This window comes from Heterodontus francisci, chromosome 5 (assembly GCF_036365525.1).
Source record: "Heterodontus francisci isolate sHetFra1 chromosome 5, sHetFra1.hap1, whole genome shotgun sequence".
In the NCBI taxonomy this organism is placed as follows: domain Eukaryota; kingdom Metazoa; phylum Chordata; class Chondrichthyes; order Heterodontiformes; family Heterodontidae; genus Heterodontus; species Heterodontus francisci.
The window spans coordinates 115,892,236-115,911,257 of NC_090375.1; the positions used below are offsets into that span (position 1 = coordinate 115,892,236).

Here is a 19,022-nt window from a genome sequence, read left to right on the forward strand (position 1 = left end):
GGATTTATATCTTAGTGCCGTCCGACCATGGATCATTACATTTTACACAAATACATTGAATTCACTTATATTTTCAAATTCAGTTTTCTTATAAGAGATTGGAAGATTTCTTCTTTGCCCTTTTAGTAAAATTGTAAACATGTTTTTATTATAAATGGTTGCAATTTAACTCCAAATGTGAAAGAAAATCTTTTACTGCTGAGTTCCGTATATAAGGTGAAATGCTGAGATTTGCATTGTGTTTGTTTGATTCAATATACTGATGTGAATATTGTGTATTGAGAAAGTATTCCATATTGTCAAATGCTAGCTCCCTTGGAAGGATTTTTAGTTTATTTATAATTATTCATTTTACTGTACTTGTGCATGTAAAATGCTACCTGTAGTGTGAGTTTCCTATATTAATTTTATGGCAGTTACTCCAACAGACAAGGGATTCACATGAAGACTTGACGAAGAACTCATTGCTTGAATCAGAAAGTGCCTTTATAGGTAAGTGCTACATTCACAATCTCTGAAATACTTGCAAAGGCACAATTTCAGAGCCCCTGTTTAATTTAATCTCTGTTAAACAGGAAGCCATGGAGAAACTTTCCCCTTTCCAGTGGATTTTGAGAAGACATCTTCTGAACTACCTTCACGAGAGAGACATCGCCGCAATAATAGACTAGACTTTGATTCTGTATGTTGCTTATTGATTTAATGATTGTTTTCTTTTTATTTTGTTACTCTTTTCATTAATATAATTTTAGATCGAACCTATTTTGCACTGCAACAATTTCTACAAGTTTGCTCCAAATTATTTTCCATGTATAGTTGGTACAATCTTGAAAAAAATTTAAGTAACAAATCCAGGTACCTTCGCTTCAGTGCTACGCAACTCATAAATATGTCAGGGTATTCCTTTGCACTCAGCCCAGTTTGCTGACTTTCTCAAGTCATGTATCATGCGTGAGAGCCAGGCAGTTGCTCTGAGCATGTTGCATGCAAGTCAACAACAGCAGGACTAAGTTGCTTGAGCATCAACCCCTGTGCCCCACTAACTGGCCTGTCACTATAGATTGGTAACTGACAAATTATAGTCCCATTGCAAACAATTCAGCTTTACATTACTAAAGTCCAGAAGAGCAAGAAATATTTGGCTTTATGTCACAAATACTATGGTGCAAAATGCAGGATGGTGGTTACTTTTTCTTGTTTTCCTGAAATTCTGTTTGAGGTTATGGAGAATAATTTTCATTCAAAAGAATTTTGAGTAGTGACATATAAAATCAATCTACTTATGTTACTAGTTATATTACCTCGTTTAACAATCAACTTTAGTCTTTGTTAACTGCACTATAGTGCTCACTATTTCACAGTGAAAACTTTGTACACAGTTGATAGCTTTAAAGGTTTTGAGAATTTGTTTTCATATATGTAGTGATTGATGAGCAGTTCAGTGCTTTGCAGTATGTACACATGCTAATTGATGGCAAAATCTAATTGTTTTTGTTTGATCAACGAAGGATATTCGTTCTAGCATACAACCAGTACCACAACCGGACAGCATCTCTCTACACTCTGAATCGAGTTTTAATGTGGATGAAGTAAGAGCCAGGAATGAGCAACGTATGAAACGTTTGGATGATCTTCAGCATTCAGGTATACTTACCGATTCCATTTTATTTAAACTGGGGAAATAGACTTCATGTATTCTCACACAATAAAATCAGGAACACAAAGCTAATAGCAGTAATGGTGACTATGATACTACTGGATTGTCGTAAAAAAAAAAAATCTGGTTCAACTAACATCCTTTAGGGAAGGAAATCTGCTGTCGTTATCAATTCTGGCCTATTTGTGCGTCCAGACCCACATGTGGTTGCCTCTTAACTGCCTTTTGAAATGGCCTAGCAAGCCATTCAGTTGTATCAATCTCTACAAAAATCAGTAAGATAAAACCAGACAGACCACCTGGCAGTGACGTAGGCACGGGGCATGACAAAGGCACGCCCATTCCAGTCAACCCTGCAAAGTCCACCTCAATAACATCTGTGAATTTGTGCTAAAATTGGGAGCTGTCCTACAGACTAGTCAAGCAACAGCCTTGACATAGTCATATTCACAGAATCATACTTATTAGCCTATGTCCCAGACTCCTCCATCACCAACCCTGGGTTTTTCCTGTCCCACTGGCAGGACAGACCTACCAGATGTGTTAGCAGGGAGGTATAAAGGAGGGAGTGACCCTGAAGATCTCAACATTGACTCTGGACTCCACATAGTCTCATGGCATCAAGCAAACATGAGCAAGGAAACCTCCTGCTGATTATCACCTACTGCCTTTCCTCAGCTGATGAATCAGTACTCCTCCATGTTGAACAGCACCTGGTGGAATCACTGAGGTTAGCAAGGGTACAGAATGTACTTTGGGTGAGGGACTTAAACGTCCAACACCAAGAATGGCTCAGCACCGCTCTGGCTGAGTCCTGAAGGACATAGCTGCCAGCTGGACTTGCAGCAGGTGGGGAGAGAACCAACATGAGGAAAAAACCTACTTGAATTCGTCCTGACCATTCTGTTGCAAATGCATCTGTACACGACGGTATTGGTAGGAGTGACCACCACAAAGCCCTTGTGGAGACAAAGTCCAGTCTTCACACTGAGGACATCCTCCATTGTGTTGTGTGGCACCACCACTGTGCTAAATGGAATAGATTCTGAATAGATCTAACGGCTTAAAACAGACATCCCTGAGGCACTGTGGGCCATTATTAGCAGCAGAATTGTATTCCACCACAATCTGTAACCTCATGGCCCAGCATATCTTCACACTACCATTATCATCAAGCCAGAGGAACCCTGGTTCAAAGAGGCATGTAGGAGAACATGCCAGGAGCAGCACCAGGTGTACCTAAAAATGAGGAGCCTAGCTGGTGAAGCTACAACAGGACTACATGCATGCTAAACAGCAGAAGCAGCATGCTATAGACAGAGCTAAATGATCCAATAATCAATGGATCAAATCAAAACTTTTCAGAATTGCCACATCCAGTCGTGAATGATGGTCGGCAATTAAACAACTAATGGGAGGAGGGGACTTCTTGAATATCCACATCTTCAATGATGGCAGAGATCAAAGTGCAATAGACAAGGCTGAAACATTTGCAACCATCTTCAACTCGGCACTTAGAGAGGTTTGAGTTAATTAAGGAGAGTCAGCACGGATTTGTAAAAGGCAGATCATGCTTGACTAATCTAATTGAATTTTTTGATGAAGTAATAGAAAAAAGTTAATGAAGGGAAAGCAATGGATGTTATCTATATGTATTTTAAGAGAGCATTTGGCAAAGTACCACATAAAAAGCTGGTTAACAAAATTGAGGCTCATGGAATAGGAAGGTCAGTGTCAGCTTGGATAAAAAATTGGCTTAAGGACAGAAAACAGCGAGTCAACTGGAGGATGGTAGTGGTGTTTCCCAAGGTTCAGAGTTAGGACTACTGCTTTATTGATATATACAAATGACTTCAATTTTGGAATACAGAGTAAAATTTCAAAATTTGCCAATGATACCAAACTTGCAGGTGTGGCAAACAGGATGATACCAACCAAGTGCAACAGGACATAGGCTAGCAGAATGGGCAGAGAAGTTTGAGGTGCTGCATTTTCGAAGAAGGGCTAGGGAGAGGCATTATAGACTTAATGGCACAGTTCTAAAGAGTGTGCAGGGTCAGAGAGACCCTGGGATTCATGTGAGTAGATCTTTGAAGGTGGCAGGACATATTGAGAGAGTAGTTAGCAAAGCCTATGGGATGTTGGGCTTCATAAGTCGAGTATTGAGTACAAAAGCAGAGAACTTATGCTGAATCTTTATAAAGCACTGGTTAGGCCACAACTGGAGTATTGTGTCCAGTTCTGGTCATCACACTTTAGGAAGGATATAAGAGTCCTTGAGAGGGTGCAGAGGGGATTTACCAAAAAGTTTCCAGGGATGAGGGATGTTAGCTACAAGGTTAGGTTATTCACCTTCAAGCAAAGTAGATTGAGGGGAGATTTTATAGATGTGCACAAGATAATGACAGGTTTAAAGAAAGCAGACAAAGAAAAGCTGTTCCCATTAGCTGATAGTACAAGTTCTAGAGGATGCAGATTTAAGCTTTTGGGTAAAAGATGCAGGGGGGAATGTGAGGAAGAACTATTTTACACAACAAGTGGTAATGAACTGGAACTCTGCCTACAAGGGTGGTGGAAACGGAGACAATGAATTATTTCAGCAGCAAATTAGATGAGTAGTTGAGGGAAATAAACTTGAAGGGCTGTGGGCATAGAGCGGGGGAATGGGACTGATTGGATTGCTCTACAGAGAGCCGGCATGAATTTGATGGGCTAAATGGCAGCCTCCTGTGCAGTAATAACCTATGACTCTATGACTATAACTCTTAAGTGTTGAGTGGATGATCCATCCTGGCCTGTTCCTTAGGTCCTCATTGTCACAGAAGCCAATCCTCAGCCAATTCAATTTACTCCACATGATATCAAGAATTGGCTAAACTCACTGGATACTGCAAAAGCTATCGGTCCCAACAACATCCCAGCTATAGCATTGAAAGCTAGTGCTCCAGAACTAGCCACCTCTCTAGTCAAGCTGTTCCAGTACAGCTGCAACACTGGCATCTACCCGACAAAGTGGAAAATTGCCCAGATATGTCCTGTCCGTAAAAAGCAGAATAAACCCAGTTTAGCCAATCACTGCACTATCAGTCCACTTTCAATCATCAGCAAAATGATGGAATGTGTCAGTGACCGTGCTATCAGGTAGCACTTGCTCACCAATAACCCGCTAACTGAAGCTCAGTTTGGGTTCCACCAGGACCATTCAGTTCCTGACCTCGTTCCAGCTTAGGTCCATAAATGGACAAAGGAGCTGAATTCCAGCGTTGAGAGTGAGACTGACTGTCCTTGACATCAAGACGGCATTTGACCAAATGTGTCTTCAAGGAAAATTGAAGTAAATGGAAATCAGGGGAAAGCACTCCATTGGCTGGAGTCAAACCTAGCACAACAACAACTTTTATTACTTTAAAGACACTATATAAATATAATGTCCCAAGGCGTTTCATAAGAGCATTATAAAAACAAAATGTGACACAGAGCCACATGAGTTATTCGGTCCGATGACCAAAAGCTTGGTCAAAGAGGTAGATTTTAAGGAGTGTCTTAAAGGAGGAAAGTGAGGTAGAGAGGTGTAGACCTAGAGCGTTGGCCTAAACAACTGAAGGCACGGCCACCAATGGTAATACATGAGAGGCCAGAATTAGATGAGTGCAGCTATTTCGGAGGGTTGTGAGCCTGGAGGAGATTACAGAGATAGGGAGGGACAAGACCAAGGAGGAATTTGAAAACAAGGCTGAGAATTTTAAAAATCAAGATATCGTTTCACCCGGAGCCAATGTAGGTCAGCGAGCACGGGTGATTTTTTAAAAAATTCTTTCATGGTATGTGGGTGTCGCTGGTAAGGTCAGCATTTGTTGCCCATCCCTAATTGCCCTTGACAACTAGGCCATTTCAGAGGGCAGTTAGGAGTCAACCACATGGCTGTGGGTCTGGAGTCACATGTAGACTAAGGATGGCAGATTTCCTTCTCTAAAGGACGTTAGTGAGGTAGATGGGTTTTTACGACAACTAATAGTTTCATGGCACCATTACTGAGACTAGCTTTCAATTCCAGATTTTTAATTAATTAAATGTAAATTCCATCAGCTGCCATGGTGGGATTTTGAACCCTTGTCCCCAGGGAACATAGGAGCAGGAATAGGCCATTCAGCCTGTCGAGCCTGCTCCGCCATTCAATTAGTTCATGGCTGATTATCTACCTCAATGCCACTTTCCCACGCTATCTACATATCCCTTGATATCATTAGTATCTAGATATCTATCGATTTCTGTCTTGAACATGCTCAATGATTGAGCTTCTGCAGCCCTCTGGGATAGAGAATTCCAAAGATTCACCACCCTCTGAGTGAAGAAATTCCTCCTCTCAGTCTTAAATAGCTCACCCCTTATTCTGAGACTGTGTCCCCTGGTTCTAGACTCAACAGCCAGGGGAAACATCCTATCTACATCCACCATGTCACACCCTGAAAGAATTTTGTAAGTTTCAATTAGATCACCTGTCATTCTTCGAAACGCTGGAGAATACAGGTCCAGTTTCCTCAGTCTCTCCTCATAAGACAATCCAGCCATCCTAAAGATTAGCCTGGTGAACTGTCGTTGCACTCCCTCTATGGCAAGTATATCCTTCCTTAGATGAGGAGACCAAAACTGTACACAATACTCCAGGTGCGGTATCACCAAGACTCTATACAATTGCAGCAAAACATCTTTACTGCTATACTCAAAACCCCTTGCGATGAAGGCCAACATACCATTTCACTTCCTAATTGCTTTCTGCACCTGCATACTAACTTTTAGTGACTCATGATCAAGGACACCCAGGTCCCTTTGGACATCAACACTTCCTGACATCTCACCATTTCAGTAATACTCTTTCTGTTTTTTCTACTGAAGTGGATAACTTCACACTTATTCACATTATATTCCATCTACCATGTTCTTGCCAATTCACTTAGCCTGTCCAAATCCCTTTGAAACCTTCTTGCATCCTCCTCACAACTTACATTCCCACCTAGTTTTGTGTCATCCGAAAATTTGGCAATATTACATTTGGTCCCCACATCCAAATCATTTATATAGATTGTGAACAGCTGTGGCCCCAGCACTGATCCTTGCACCCCACTAGTAACAGCCTGCCATCCTGAGAATGACCCATTTATTCCTATTCTCAATTTTCTGTCTGTTAATCAATTATCAATCCATACCAGTATATTACCCCCAATCCCATGTGCTCTAATTTTGTTTATTCACCCCGTGTGGGGTCATATCAAAAACTTTATGAAAATCCAAATACACCACATCTACTTGTTCTCCTTTATCTATGCTACAAGTAACATCCTCAAAAAACTCCAACAGGTTTGTCAAACATGATTTCCCTCTCAAAAATCCATATTGACTCTGCCCAATCATATTATTTTCTAAGTGCATTAATCTGGGCTTCTGGATTACCAGCTCAGTGACATTACCATTATGCCACCATCTCCCCATAATGGTGATGGGTGAACGGGACTTGGTGCGAGTTAAGAGATTGGCAACAAGGTTTTAGATCACTTCAAATTTACAGAAAGTGGGAGAGCAGCCAGGAGTGCATGGGTCTAGTCAAGTCTAGAAGTAACAAAGGCATGAATGAGGGTTTCAGACGCAGATGAGCTGAGATTGCGTGAAGTTGGGCAGTGTTTACAGAGGCAGTCTTAATGATGGTATGAGTGGCTCATCTCAGGGTCAAATATAACAGAATGGTTAAATTTCAGACTGTTGCCAGGGAGAGGGATGGAGTCAGGAGCCAGGTAACAGAGTTTGGAGCGGGGACTGCAAACAATGGCTTCAGTCTTTCCAATATTGGAGGAAATATCTGCTCATCCAGTACTGGATGTCGGATAAGCAGTCTGATAATTTAGCGGCAGTGGAGGAATCGAGAGATGGTGGTGAGGTAGAGCTGGGTGGCGTCATCGTACATGTGAAAACTAACGCTGTGCTTTCGGATGATGTTGACAAGGGGCAGCATGTGGATGAGAAATAGGAGGGGACGATCGATAGATCCAAAGGTAATGGTGTGGGAGCAGGAAGGGAAACCATTACAAGTGATACTCTGGCGACAATTAGATAAGAATGGAACCAGGTGAGAGCGGTTTGACCCAGATGGCCGACAGTGGAGAAGTGTTGGACGATGATGATGTGATCAACTGTGTCAAAGGTTCCAGACAGGTCGAGAAGGACAAGAAGAGACAGTTTTTCTTGTCACAGTCACATAGGATGTCATTCGTGACTTTGATAAGACCTGTTTTGGTACTGTGGCAGGGACGGAAACCTGATTGGAGGGATTCAAACATAGAGTTACAGGAAAAATAGGCATGGATTTTGGAGGCAACAACACGTTCAAGGTTACTGGAGAGGAATGAGAGGTTGGAGATGGGGCACTAATTTGCAAGGATGGTGGGGTCAAGAGTTGGATTTTTGAGGAGAGGGGTGATGATGGCAGTTCTAAAGGAGAGAGGGACAACACCTGAAGAGAGAGAGCCAATATTTTAACGGTTAACATGAAGACCAGGAGGGGAAGTTAGGTGATCAGTTTAGTGGGAATGGGTTGAGGGAGCAGGAGGTGGGTCTCATGGACAAGATGATTGAAGGAGGCATGAACAGAGATAGGAGAGAAACTAGAGAAAGATGTGAGTTTAGGACTAGGGCAGAGGAGAATTTTAGAGGAAGTTTGGCCCTGTGGGCTAGTGGAAGGGAAGGATGCAGCAGACAGCTGATCAGATTGTCTTGATCTTAGTGACAAAAAAGTCCATGAGTTCCTGGCACTTATTGTTAAAGGTGAGAGTAGAGAAGACAGTGGGAGAGGCGTGTAAGAAGATGGTTTTCACAAAGGAAGATGGTTGTGGTTTTTGGAGGTCAGTTATCTCAGCTCCAGGATATCACTGCCGGCGTTCCTCAGGGAGTGTCCTAAGCCAAACCATCTTCAGCTGCTTCATCAATGACCTTCCCTCCATCATAAGATCAGGAATTCCAAAGTTAGCTGATGATTGCACAGTGTTCAGTTCCGTTCATGACTCCTCAGATAATGATGTAGTCCTTTCCTGCTTGCAGCAAGACCTGGACAACAAGCAGGTTTGTGCTGATAAGTGGCAAGTAACATTCGCGCCACACAAGTGCCAGACAATAACCATCTCTAACAAGAGAGTCTAAGCACCTCGGCTTGACATTCAACAGCATTACCATCGTAGAATTCCCCATCATTAACATCCTGGGGGAGAGAATGGTGAGTGTCAGCATTGACCTGAAACTTAACTAGACCAGCCACATAAGTACTGTGGCTGCAAGAGCAGATCTTTGGCTGGTGATTCTGTGGTGAGTGGCTCAGCTCCTGACTCCACAAAGCCTTTCCACCATTAACAAGGCAATACTCTACACTTGTCTGGATGAGTGCAGCTCCAACAACACTCAAGAAGCTCAATTTCATTCAGGCCAAAGCAGCCCACTTGATTAGCACCTCATCCAACCCACCTTAAGCATTCACTCCTTCTAGCACCAGTGCACCATGGCTACAGAGTGTACTATCCATATGATGCACTGCAACAACTCGGCACAGCGCCTTGGACAGCACCTCACAAACCCACAACCTCTGCCACCTACAGGTGCATGGTAATACCACCACCTTCAAGTTCCTCTCCAAGTCACACATCAGCCCCTTTTGGAACTATATTGCCATTTCTTAATCCTCACTGGGTCAAATTCCTGGAACTCTCTCCCTAACAGCACTATTAGAGTACCTTCACTACATGGACTGCAGTGGTTCAAGAAAACGGCTCACTAGCATCATCTCAAGGGCAGTTAGGGATGGGAAGTAAATGCTGGCCCTGCCAATGACACATCCCATGAAGGAATAAAAAAATTACAAGAAGTGACCCTTAAATTTTGCATTGAACAAAGAAGTTACATAGAAATGGGTGGGAATTTCTTCCTCCTTCTCTCCTGGGTGACAGTTGAGCTAGTTTTAGTCAGTGGCTAGCTGACTAATTTCAATTTTCATGTTTGGAGTGACTGGTAAGTAGTGCATTAGTTTGCTATATGTGTATGTGCTAATTGATTTCCTGGTTCATTATCCAATTTATGCTGAAGTAACTATTCTCAGTTGGGTAGCTGTAAGGGTATATTATTAAAATCAGTCCACCTGGATTAGGGAGGGACAGATTGGTCAGGCTACTCACTACTGACTCCAGTTGGAAATTTGATGCCCTTAAATAACCTACCGACACAATGGGGGCAATTTGAACCTAACTTGCCCCTCTGGAAACTGATAGGATTGAGTGCAATGCTGGTTTTGCACTCAGCCCAGTTTTACTCTCCACTGAAGTCAAATCTTGAGCAGATATATGTTTCTTTCATCAGGCAGTGGTTCCTTTTTGAAAATGGGTTATTTGTCTGATCTATTATTATATTGCTTATGTCATCTTGAATAACTATCAAAGTATTAGATCTATAACTATTCTGTACTTGAACACTAACTTGTTCTCTGACTTTGTTTTTTTGGTTTCAATAAACTTGATTTAGGCTCTTTCGTTAGTTCTTTCTCTCATTTGTTATTTCTAATATAGGACAAGCAGCATTCATGAACACTGACTTCTAATCTCCAGAGTTAGACTTGTTAAGTAATGGTTTTAAACACTACATTTAAAAGGACGTTATGAAATTTGACATGAACAAGTGTGAAAATTTACAACAGCTCCCTAAAGCATGTGTAGTATTGATCATGCTAAATTGTCGCAGTGTACCTATAAATACAGTGCAAGCACTAAAATGTGGAGCATATTGTAAAAGTCATATTTTCAGTTACATTTGTGCATGTTTCGAAAATGGCTGAATGGAATGAGAATTTAAAGATGGGAGTGTATTGAGTACACACATCAGGTCACCATATTGATGAAGTATTTGGATGTGTAATTATACTTTTATTTTGAAGGAAAAGGAAATTCTTTCTCACACCAATCTATCCTGAACTATGTAATACTAAAAAACTGCAAAAGTCACCTGCCTGGTAGGAGGTATCCTTATTTGTTTATTTTTAAGGTTTTCCTTGTACCAGTGAGGTCCTGAACTGACACCCAATACAAGTGCATTAAGCAAGCATCTGTCAAAGGAATCCCATACAAAGTCATTTGGGATGAGTCTTAATGCCAGTGAGGAGGTGCCTGATGTGTGCCCTTCTGACCCAAACACATCTAGTTGGGCCTCTACTTCTGTTACAAAAGCAAAATGCTATGGATGTTGGAAATCTGCAATAAAAACAGAAAATGCTGGAAATTCTCAGCAGGTCAGGCAACATCTTGGGAGGGAGAAATGTTTCAGGTGGATGACCTTTCATCAGAGCTGGGAAAAGTTAGAAATGTAATAGGTTTTAAGCATGTGAAAGGGGGGAGGGTAAGAAAAAGAACAAAAAGGAAGGTCTGTGATAGTATGGAACACAGGAGAGATTAAATGACAAAATGGTTGGTGGTGCAAGGCCAAAGGGAGTGGTAATGGGACAAGTGAAGAAACAAAAGATGTGTCTAGAGGAGATGTGAACGGCAGCATGATGAACAGCTGTCATCCGAAAACAAAAACAAGAGAAAAACGAAATTGAATCAAAATCTGTGCTACTGCTGTCATTTGGTATTCTCTATGAAGCTGATCCCTAATGTAACTGAAGCCAGAGCAATGACTATGGCACAAAGGCAGTTTCATTTAGGTCTACACATCTTCACTGGTCTTTCGAAACAGTTTGAGCAGCATAGATATCGCAGTTGGCCCACGGATACCAGGCTCCCTGACTCTCAATTACAATTAGCATTTTCTAGCAGGAAGATTTTTAAAATGTTTTAAGATTGCATAAATCTGGGAGAGGGTGAAGTCCTTTATGCTGATGTTGCGCTCAATAGCAACAATAGAGTTCTTATTTGAAATGGAATTCCTAAATCAGTGGGAAAGGTTGATTATTATGCTATTGAGTTGACTTTTAGCTCTCACTGACAGGTAATGACCTCACTGTGGAAGATGGTGACATTTTGAGGCAGTTCATTGCAAAAGATAAGGAACGGCCAAACTCTGTTGAAACAGTGGCTACTGAGGTATGGCTACGACCAGGGACATCAGAAACTTTAAAGAGGTTTATGGCTGATCATACACAACTTGAGTGAGGACCTTCAGCTAACACATGAGCATTCAGCTGGAAGCAAAGCCATTCTACAGCACATGACCAAATTGGCTGGAAAAATTAGTCAAAGATTAGATGTGCCTTCAGTAGGAAACATTGTTTATTGCAGCTCTTGATGCACTTTCTGTTGTTCAGGTACTTCAATTCAAGATGTTGTATATGAATGTTTTTTTCTCTGCTCACCAGCATGTGGCCTTGAATAAACAAAATGCAAAAACCCCATAAATTATCTTGTATCCATGGTTGTTGATCACTGAAGTGTGCTACATAATAAGGTTTCACGTGGCTCATTACTTCACAAAATTGCACTGGAAGAAGTCAAAACTGAATTTGCATTTTGATTATTAGACCTGGCATTAAAAGTGCTGATAGCTGAATGTACTATTTATGCATCATTGTTGTGTTTTTCATATCTCCATTATATTTTAGTTGATATAGGTCACCAGATTTGTTGTATTGTAGTTCTGTGCAAAATGTAATAAAATTGTACTTTTAAGTGTGTGCCTTGAGTATTTTTAAAAGCAAATATCATGAAATCTCAGTTTACATTGCCACTGGCTGTAAAGTGCATAAACTTAACTTGACCAGCCATTTATGTACCATGACTACAAAAGCAGACCAGAGGTTGGTCATTCTGTGGTTAGTGATTCACCTCTGGACTCCCCAAAGCCTGTCCATCACCTAAAAGACATGAGACAGAAGTATTTTTTTATTCTTCCACGGGATGGGAGCATTGCTGGACAGGCCAGCATTTATTGCCCATCCCTAATTGCCCTTGAGAAGGTGGTGATGAGCTGCCTTCTTGAACTGCTGCAGTCCATGTGGGGTAGGTACACCCACAGTGCTGTTAGGAAGGGAGTTCCAGGATTTTGACCCAGCGACAGTGAAGGAATGGCAATATAGTTCCAAGTCAGGATTGTGTATGGCTTGGAAGGGAACTTGCAGGCAGTGGTGTTCCCATGTGCCTGCTTCCCTTGTCCTTCTAGGTGGTAGAGGTCGCGGGTTTGGAAGGTGCTATCGAAGGAGCATTGGTGAGTTGCTGCAGTGCATCTCGTAGATGGTACACACGGCTGCCGCTCTGTATTGGTGGTGGAGGGACTGAATATTGAAGGTGGTGGATGTGGTGCCAATCAAGCGGGCTGTTTTGTCCTGAATGGCATTCAGCTTCTTGAGTGTTATTGAGCCTGCACTCATCCAGGCAACTGGAGAGTATTCCATCACACTCCTGAATTGTGCCTTGTAGATGGTGGACAGGATTTGGGAAGTCAGGAAATGAGTTACTCACCACAGAACTCCCAGTCTCTGACCTCCTCTTATAGCCACAATACTTATATGGCTGATCCAGTTCAATTTCTGGTCATTGGTAACCCCCAGGATATTGATAGTGGGGGATTCAGCAATGGTAATGCCATTAAGTGTCAAGGGGAAATTGTTAGATCTCTCTTTTGGTACTTGTGTGACACAAATGTTACTTGCTACTTATCAGCCCATGCCTGAATGTTATCCAGGTCTTGATGCATGTGGACACAGACTGCTTTAGTATCTGAAGAGTCACGAATTCTGCTGAGCATTGTGCAATCATCAGCGAACATCCCCAATTCTGACCTGATGATGGAGGGAAGGTCATTGATGAAGCAACTTAACATGGTTGGACTGACTCCAACCAGTGGAGAGTTTTCTCCCTGATTCCCATTGACTCCAGTTTTGCTAGGGCTCCTTGATGCCATACTCAGTCAAATGCTGCCTTGATGTTAAGGGCAGTCACTCTCACATCACCTCTGGAGTTCAGCTCTTTTGTCCATGTTTGGATCTAGGCTGTAATGTGGTTAGGAGCTGAGTGGCACTGGCGGAACCCAAACTGAACGTCAGTGAGCAGGCTACTGCTGAGAAAGTGCCTATTGATAGACGACACCTTCCATCTCTTTACTGCTGATTAAGAGTGGACTTATGGGGTGGTAATTGGCTGGGTTAGATTCATCCTGCATTTTGTATATAGGACATGCCTGGGAAATTTTCCAAATTGCTGGGTAGATGCTAGTTTAGTTTAGTTTAGAGATACAGCACTGAAACAGGCCCTTCGGCCCACCGAGTCTGTGCCGACCATCAACCACCCATTTATACTAATCCTACACTAATTCCATATTCCTACCACATCCCCACCTGTCCCTATATTTCCCTACCACCTACCTATACTAGGGGCAATTTATAATGGCCAATGTACCTATCAACCTGCAAGTCTTTGGCATGTGAGAGGAAACTGGAGCACCCGGAGGAAACCCACACAGACACAGGGAGAACTTGCAAACTCCACACAGGCAGTACCCAGAATTGAACCCGGGTCGCTGGAGCTGTGGGGCTATGGTGCTAACCACTGTGCCGCCCTAGAATTGTAGCTGTGCTCGTCTTCAATACTATTGCCGGAATGTTGTCAGGGCCCATAGCCTTTGTAGTGTCCAGTGCTTTCAGCAGTTTCTTGATATCACGTGGCGTGAATCGAATCAACTGAAGACTGTCATCTGTGATGTTGGGGACCTCAGGAGGAGGCTGAGATGGATCATCCACTCGGCACTTCTGGCTGAAAATGGTCGCAAATGCTGCAGCCTTGTCTTTTGCACTGATGTGCTGGGCTCCCCCATCATTGAGGATGGGGATAATTGTGGAAACTCCTCCTCCTGTTAGTTGTTTAATTGTCCACCACCATTCACAACTGGATGTGGCAGGACTGCAGAGCTGATCTCTGATCCGCTGCTTGTGGGATTGCTTTGCTCTGTCTATTGCATGCTGCTTCCGTCATTTGGTATGCGAGTAGTCCTGTATTGTAGCTTCTCCAGGTTGACATCTGATTTTTAAGTATGCCTGGTGGTGCTCCTGGCATGCCCTCCTGCACTTGTTATGAAAGTGCTTCCATTTTTACATTTTTTTTTTTTGAGAACCTGTTAAAACTGGAAAAGATTCCATGGATGTGTTTTTTTTTTACCAAGTTCACCGACAGGACAAGATATTGTTTGAAAGCCACTTGTGCAGGAGGCCAGCTGTGATTTAGGCTCAGAAAACAGCAGAACCTTTGGTGACTTGGGGAAAAATGGTTACAGAGAAGCCACATGTCAAGGTTTATGGAGATCAGGAGGTCAACTCACTGTTTGGGATTTGAACATCTTTGTTTAGTTGTGGCGTGAGCTGTTTGAAGACAGGTGGTGTTTTCCTGCCAAGGAAAAAGAAACCACCCAGCTCACCACCTCCTCTACCTGTTTGAAGAAATCCTGCCAAGATCCAATGTGGGAGAAAAATCCCTGGTTCCGCATAGCTCCTGAGGAGCTGGACAAAAAATCCTGCAACTCGTGTGTTTTGGCAGGAAAACCTTGATGCCATATTTCTCCTAGAAAGAGTACTAATAATTCTCGACATCTCCAGAACGGACTACTTCTGAAATGATCCCAGTGGCCCGTCTCCGTATACCCGGATGCCAGACCAAAAAGGGACAACTAACTTTCTTCCATATCTTTTTTTTCGTAAAGAATTAGCAAGTATTTGGCCAAAGTAGTTTTTCTTTGCTTTTTGTAACAGATCTCTGCAAAGTGAATTTCTGTATTTTCATGAGCTCATGAAGTTTATGCCATGCTTTCTGAGGAGGCTTCTGCAGATTATGAGATGGCAAAAAAGGCTATTCTCCCTGCTTATGAGTTGGTCCCTGAAACATACAGGCATACATTTCAGAGCCTCCAGAGACAGCCTGGGCAAACTTATACAGAATTTGAGAGGGTAAAGCGTTGTACGTGGATACTAAAGGTAGAGGCCACGCATGAAAACCATAGGGAACTAATTCTCCTGGAAGAGTTTAAAAATTTGCTCCTTCTTGTTACAACCAGGTACGAAAGGTGTTTAGGGGTCTGTTACTATCTTCACCTGGTCTTATTGTAACAGGGTTTAATTTTAAACACACTGTGTTTTGAACTCACCCTTTGTGAATCCTTGTTCACAGCTTTCCAATGATAAGGCAAAGAAATGAGCACAAACAGGCTTCCTTTGGTTTAAAGGAGAAAAGTGAGATTTATTAAACCATTAACTTAAACTCTAATACAGTTAACGCCTACAGATATACGACGTGCCTATGCTAGCATGCACACGCAATACATGCAGAGTGGGACAGAAAAGAGAGGAAAATATAAGGTTTGAGGCAGTCTCCAAAGTGGGTATCTGGTTACTGCTTCTGTGGTTCCAGCTCACTGTAGAGTCTTTGATTGTAGGCAACTCCTACTTTTCATTGGGACCCAGTTCCATGTCGGAGACTTTTCTCTCTGAGGTTCTCGTGGCTTCACATGATTCTTCAGTTCTGTGAGAAAAAAGATGGGAGTAGGCAGACAGGAGAGGAGGTTCCAGGAGCACACGGCTTTCTGAGTTCAAATCCTCTGTTGGGAGTTCAAAGTTTGAAACTCCCAACAGTCAGTCAGTCATGTGACCAAAACTGGTCTGACCACTTCTGTGTATTGGGGAAGCAACGACTAGGTCCCCATTGTTCCAACACTGTCTGTTGTTATGCAAGTGTCTTTCCAGTCAGGGGCTTGCAATTTTAAGTTTAATGTTCATGTGGCGAAATAATGTGTGCCTCAGTCTTGGCAGGTGGGGTTTTTGCCTGACATGCCATTAGTAAGAACCCATGTAGAGAAGCAGAAAATTTCAACAGCCAGACAGGCAGCTGATAATTACGAGCTTGTTTACAAGCCCAAACCCTTTGTCCATCACCCCCACAAACCCTAGAAGGTGGGAGGGTGAAAGGAAGGCCAGTAGCTGGGGACAAGAAAGGACAGCTGGAGATGCTCCAGGATCGCTTCCACAGGCCAGAAAGGAAGGTGTTGAGGGTGGAATTGAGGTCCGAAAGACTAAGCGTTACCATTGTCACAAGGTGGGACACCTTCATGCAGAATGCTGAAAGTTGAAGGGTAATCCCATGGAACCTATTGGGGTGCACAGAGAACCGGGCCCTGACTGGGAAGGCTGTAGCTCTGACTGCAGCTGTAAGGCCAAGTACAAAAACCGCTGTGAGCGTGGGGGACGTGAACAAGATACCTGAGAGTTATAGGGAATTCAAAAGGAAAAGTAACTCCTTATCCCTCAAGTGAGGCAGGTAAATTTATAGTTATACTTAGGGATACAGGAGCCACCCAAACTCTCTTGCTGGGAAAAGGCATAACGTTTCCACAAGAGAGCGCACTGAATGGCAAGGGTTCAGTGAATGGTATCGGCAGAGAATTATATACCCGTATCTTTGTATCGGGTGCACCTAGAGTGTGACCTAATATCTGGATTGGTAACTGTAAGAATTGTCCATAGTTTGCCTGTCGACAGAGTTGACCTACCACTGGGGAATGGATCTACCACTGGAACGAAGGTAGTAGCTTCTCCAAAAGCCATGTGAAGTTAAAGAGATAGAATAGTTGCTGGAAAAGGTTCCTGGAATACTTCCTTCATGTGTAGTGACCCAAGCAATGGCTAAACAAGTTCCATTATCAGAGGTAGAATTGGCACCACAGTCAGATAATTGAATATCTGAAACTTTATTTGGGGATTTGGATAATACGAAGCAAATGTTCAATAAATCTTCTCTGATCAAGACTCAGCAAGCCGAGCCAGAGTTAAGTAATTTGGTACATTGGCTCCAAGGGAAGCTGAGGCAAAGGGAGTCCTGGAAGAATACTATGTTAAAAATGGGATTCTGATGACGTGGAGACCGCCTCACAGACCTGCGGATGAATAATGGACAGTTGTTCATCAGATAGCAGTACGGCCAGGTATTGCCGGGAAATATTAAAGATTGCCCATGAAATTCCTATAGTGGGGATGTGGGGATCCAGAAGACCCAATCACGTATAGGTCGACATTTTTACTGGCCAAGTCTTTCCAAGGATGTGGTGCAGTTTTGTAAAATCTGCCAGATTGCAGGAAAACTGCAACCTGCCACAAAAGCACCACCTCTCATTCCCATAGCAGTTTTTGTGGAACTATTTAGTAGGGTGTTGGGAGACTGTAGGACCTTTACCGAAAACAAAAGCGGGACACCAATATATACTCACTATCATAGATATGGCTACCCAGAGGCCATTCCCTTGAGAACACTTTCTGCTAAGGTAGTGGGAGAGAAGTTAACCCAGTTCTTCACTAGATATGAATTACCAATTGAGATTCAATCCAATTTTATGTCCAAAATTTTCCAGGAAGATATGAATAATTTGGGTATAATACAGTTAAAGTCTTCAGCCTCCCATCTACAGACACAAGGAGCTTTCAAACAATACCATCAGACTCTTAAACCAAGGATCAGGGCACACTATCATGAATATCCCCATGATTGGGGTAAAAGGCTAGAATTTCTTTTGTTTGCCACTAGGGATTCAGCTAATGAGCCTACTGGTTTTTAGTCCTTTTGAATTAGTTTATGAGATAAGAGGCCCTCTAAAACTAATTAAAGGTTTTTTAGAACACAGAATGAATATTCTGTGCTAGATTATGTATCCGTTTTCAAGGAGTGGCTCACGCAAGCCTGCAAAGTGGCTCAGGAGCACCTGAAAGCTGCCCAACCATGAAGAAATGGGCAGACAAGCATGCCAAGACCTGAACATTTCAATCGGGGATGAGGTGTTCGCATTACTGCTTTTACGGCATGAACTGCTGAAAGCTTGGTTCAGTGGTCTATATAAAGTGGTCAAAGAATTAGTTAAAGTAAATTATTTGATTGACACCTCAGATCTCTGGAAAAAGAATTGGCTGTGTTAAAACAATATCATCGCAGGGAGGAGGATAAGCAAGCATAGGTATGTCAGGTAGTAGGGATAGTGAAGGATGAAAGGGATAGTGAGGATGAGGCAGACGGGGACTCCTTTCCTGTAAAACAGCATTCTTATCATTTAAGTCCAGAGAAACAGGCCCGGGTGAAAGCAGAAATCCAATACATGTTGGAAAACCACCTTATTGAACTCAATCAAAGCAGCTGGAATTCCCCAATGGTGTTACGCATGTACCTGTTGGTTCAACTAGCTTCTGTATAGACTACAGAAAGGTTAATGCAGTAACAAAGGCAGATTCCTACTCAATTCCTCGCTTGGAAGATTGTATTGGCAGAGTGGGCAGTGTCATGATTCTTACAAAAATAGATCTGGTTAAAGGGATACTGGCAGGTTCCTG

General features: G+C 42.6%; 1 protein-coding gene across 10 annotated transcripts in view; it reads left to right on the top strand.

Moving 5' to 3' along the window:
• Positions 1 to 19,022, top strand: part of LOC137370017 (centrosome and spindle pole-associated protein 1) — a 302,437-nt gene that overhangs the window by 272,536 nt on the left and 10,879 nt on the right. For 7 of the 10 annotated variants that reach the window (XM_068031948.1, XM_068031947.1, XM_068031951.1 and 4 more), the window contains 4 exons: positions 417 to 492; positions 576 to 682; positions 1,509 to 1,644; positions 11,666 to 12,310. In XM_068031948.1, coding sequence (XP_067888049.1) covers positions 417 to 492; positions 576 to 682; positions 1,509 to 1,644; positions 11,666 to 11,829 — 483 coding nt within the window. In that variant the 3' untranslated portion in view covers positions 11,830 to 12,310. Of the gene's footprint in view, positions 1 to 416; positions 493 to 575; positions 683 to 1,508; positions 1,645 to 11,665; positions 12,311 to 19,022 lie in introns of those variants that run through there. The other 3 variants (XM_068031952.1, XM_068031953.1, XM_068031956.1) reach the window with 2 other exon arrangements.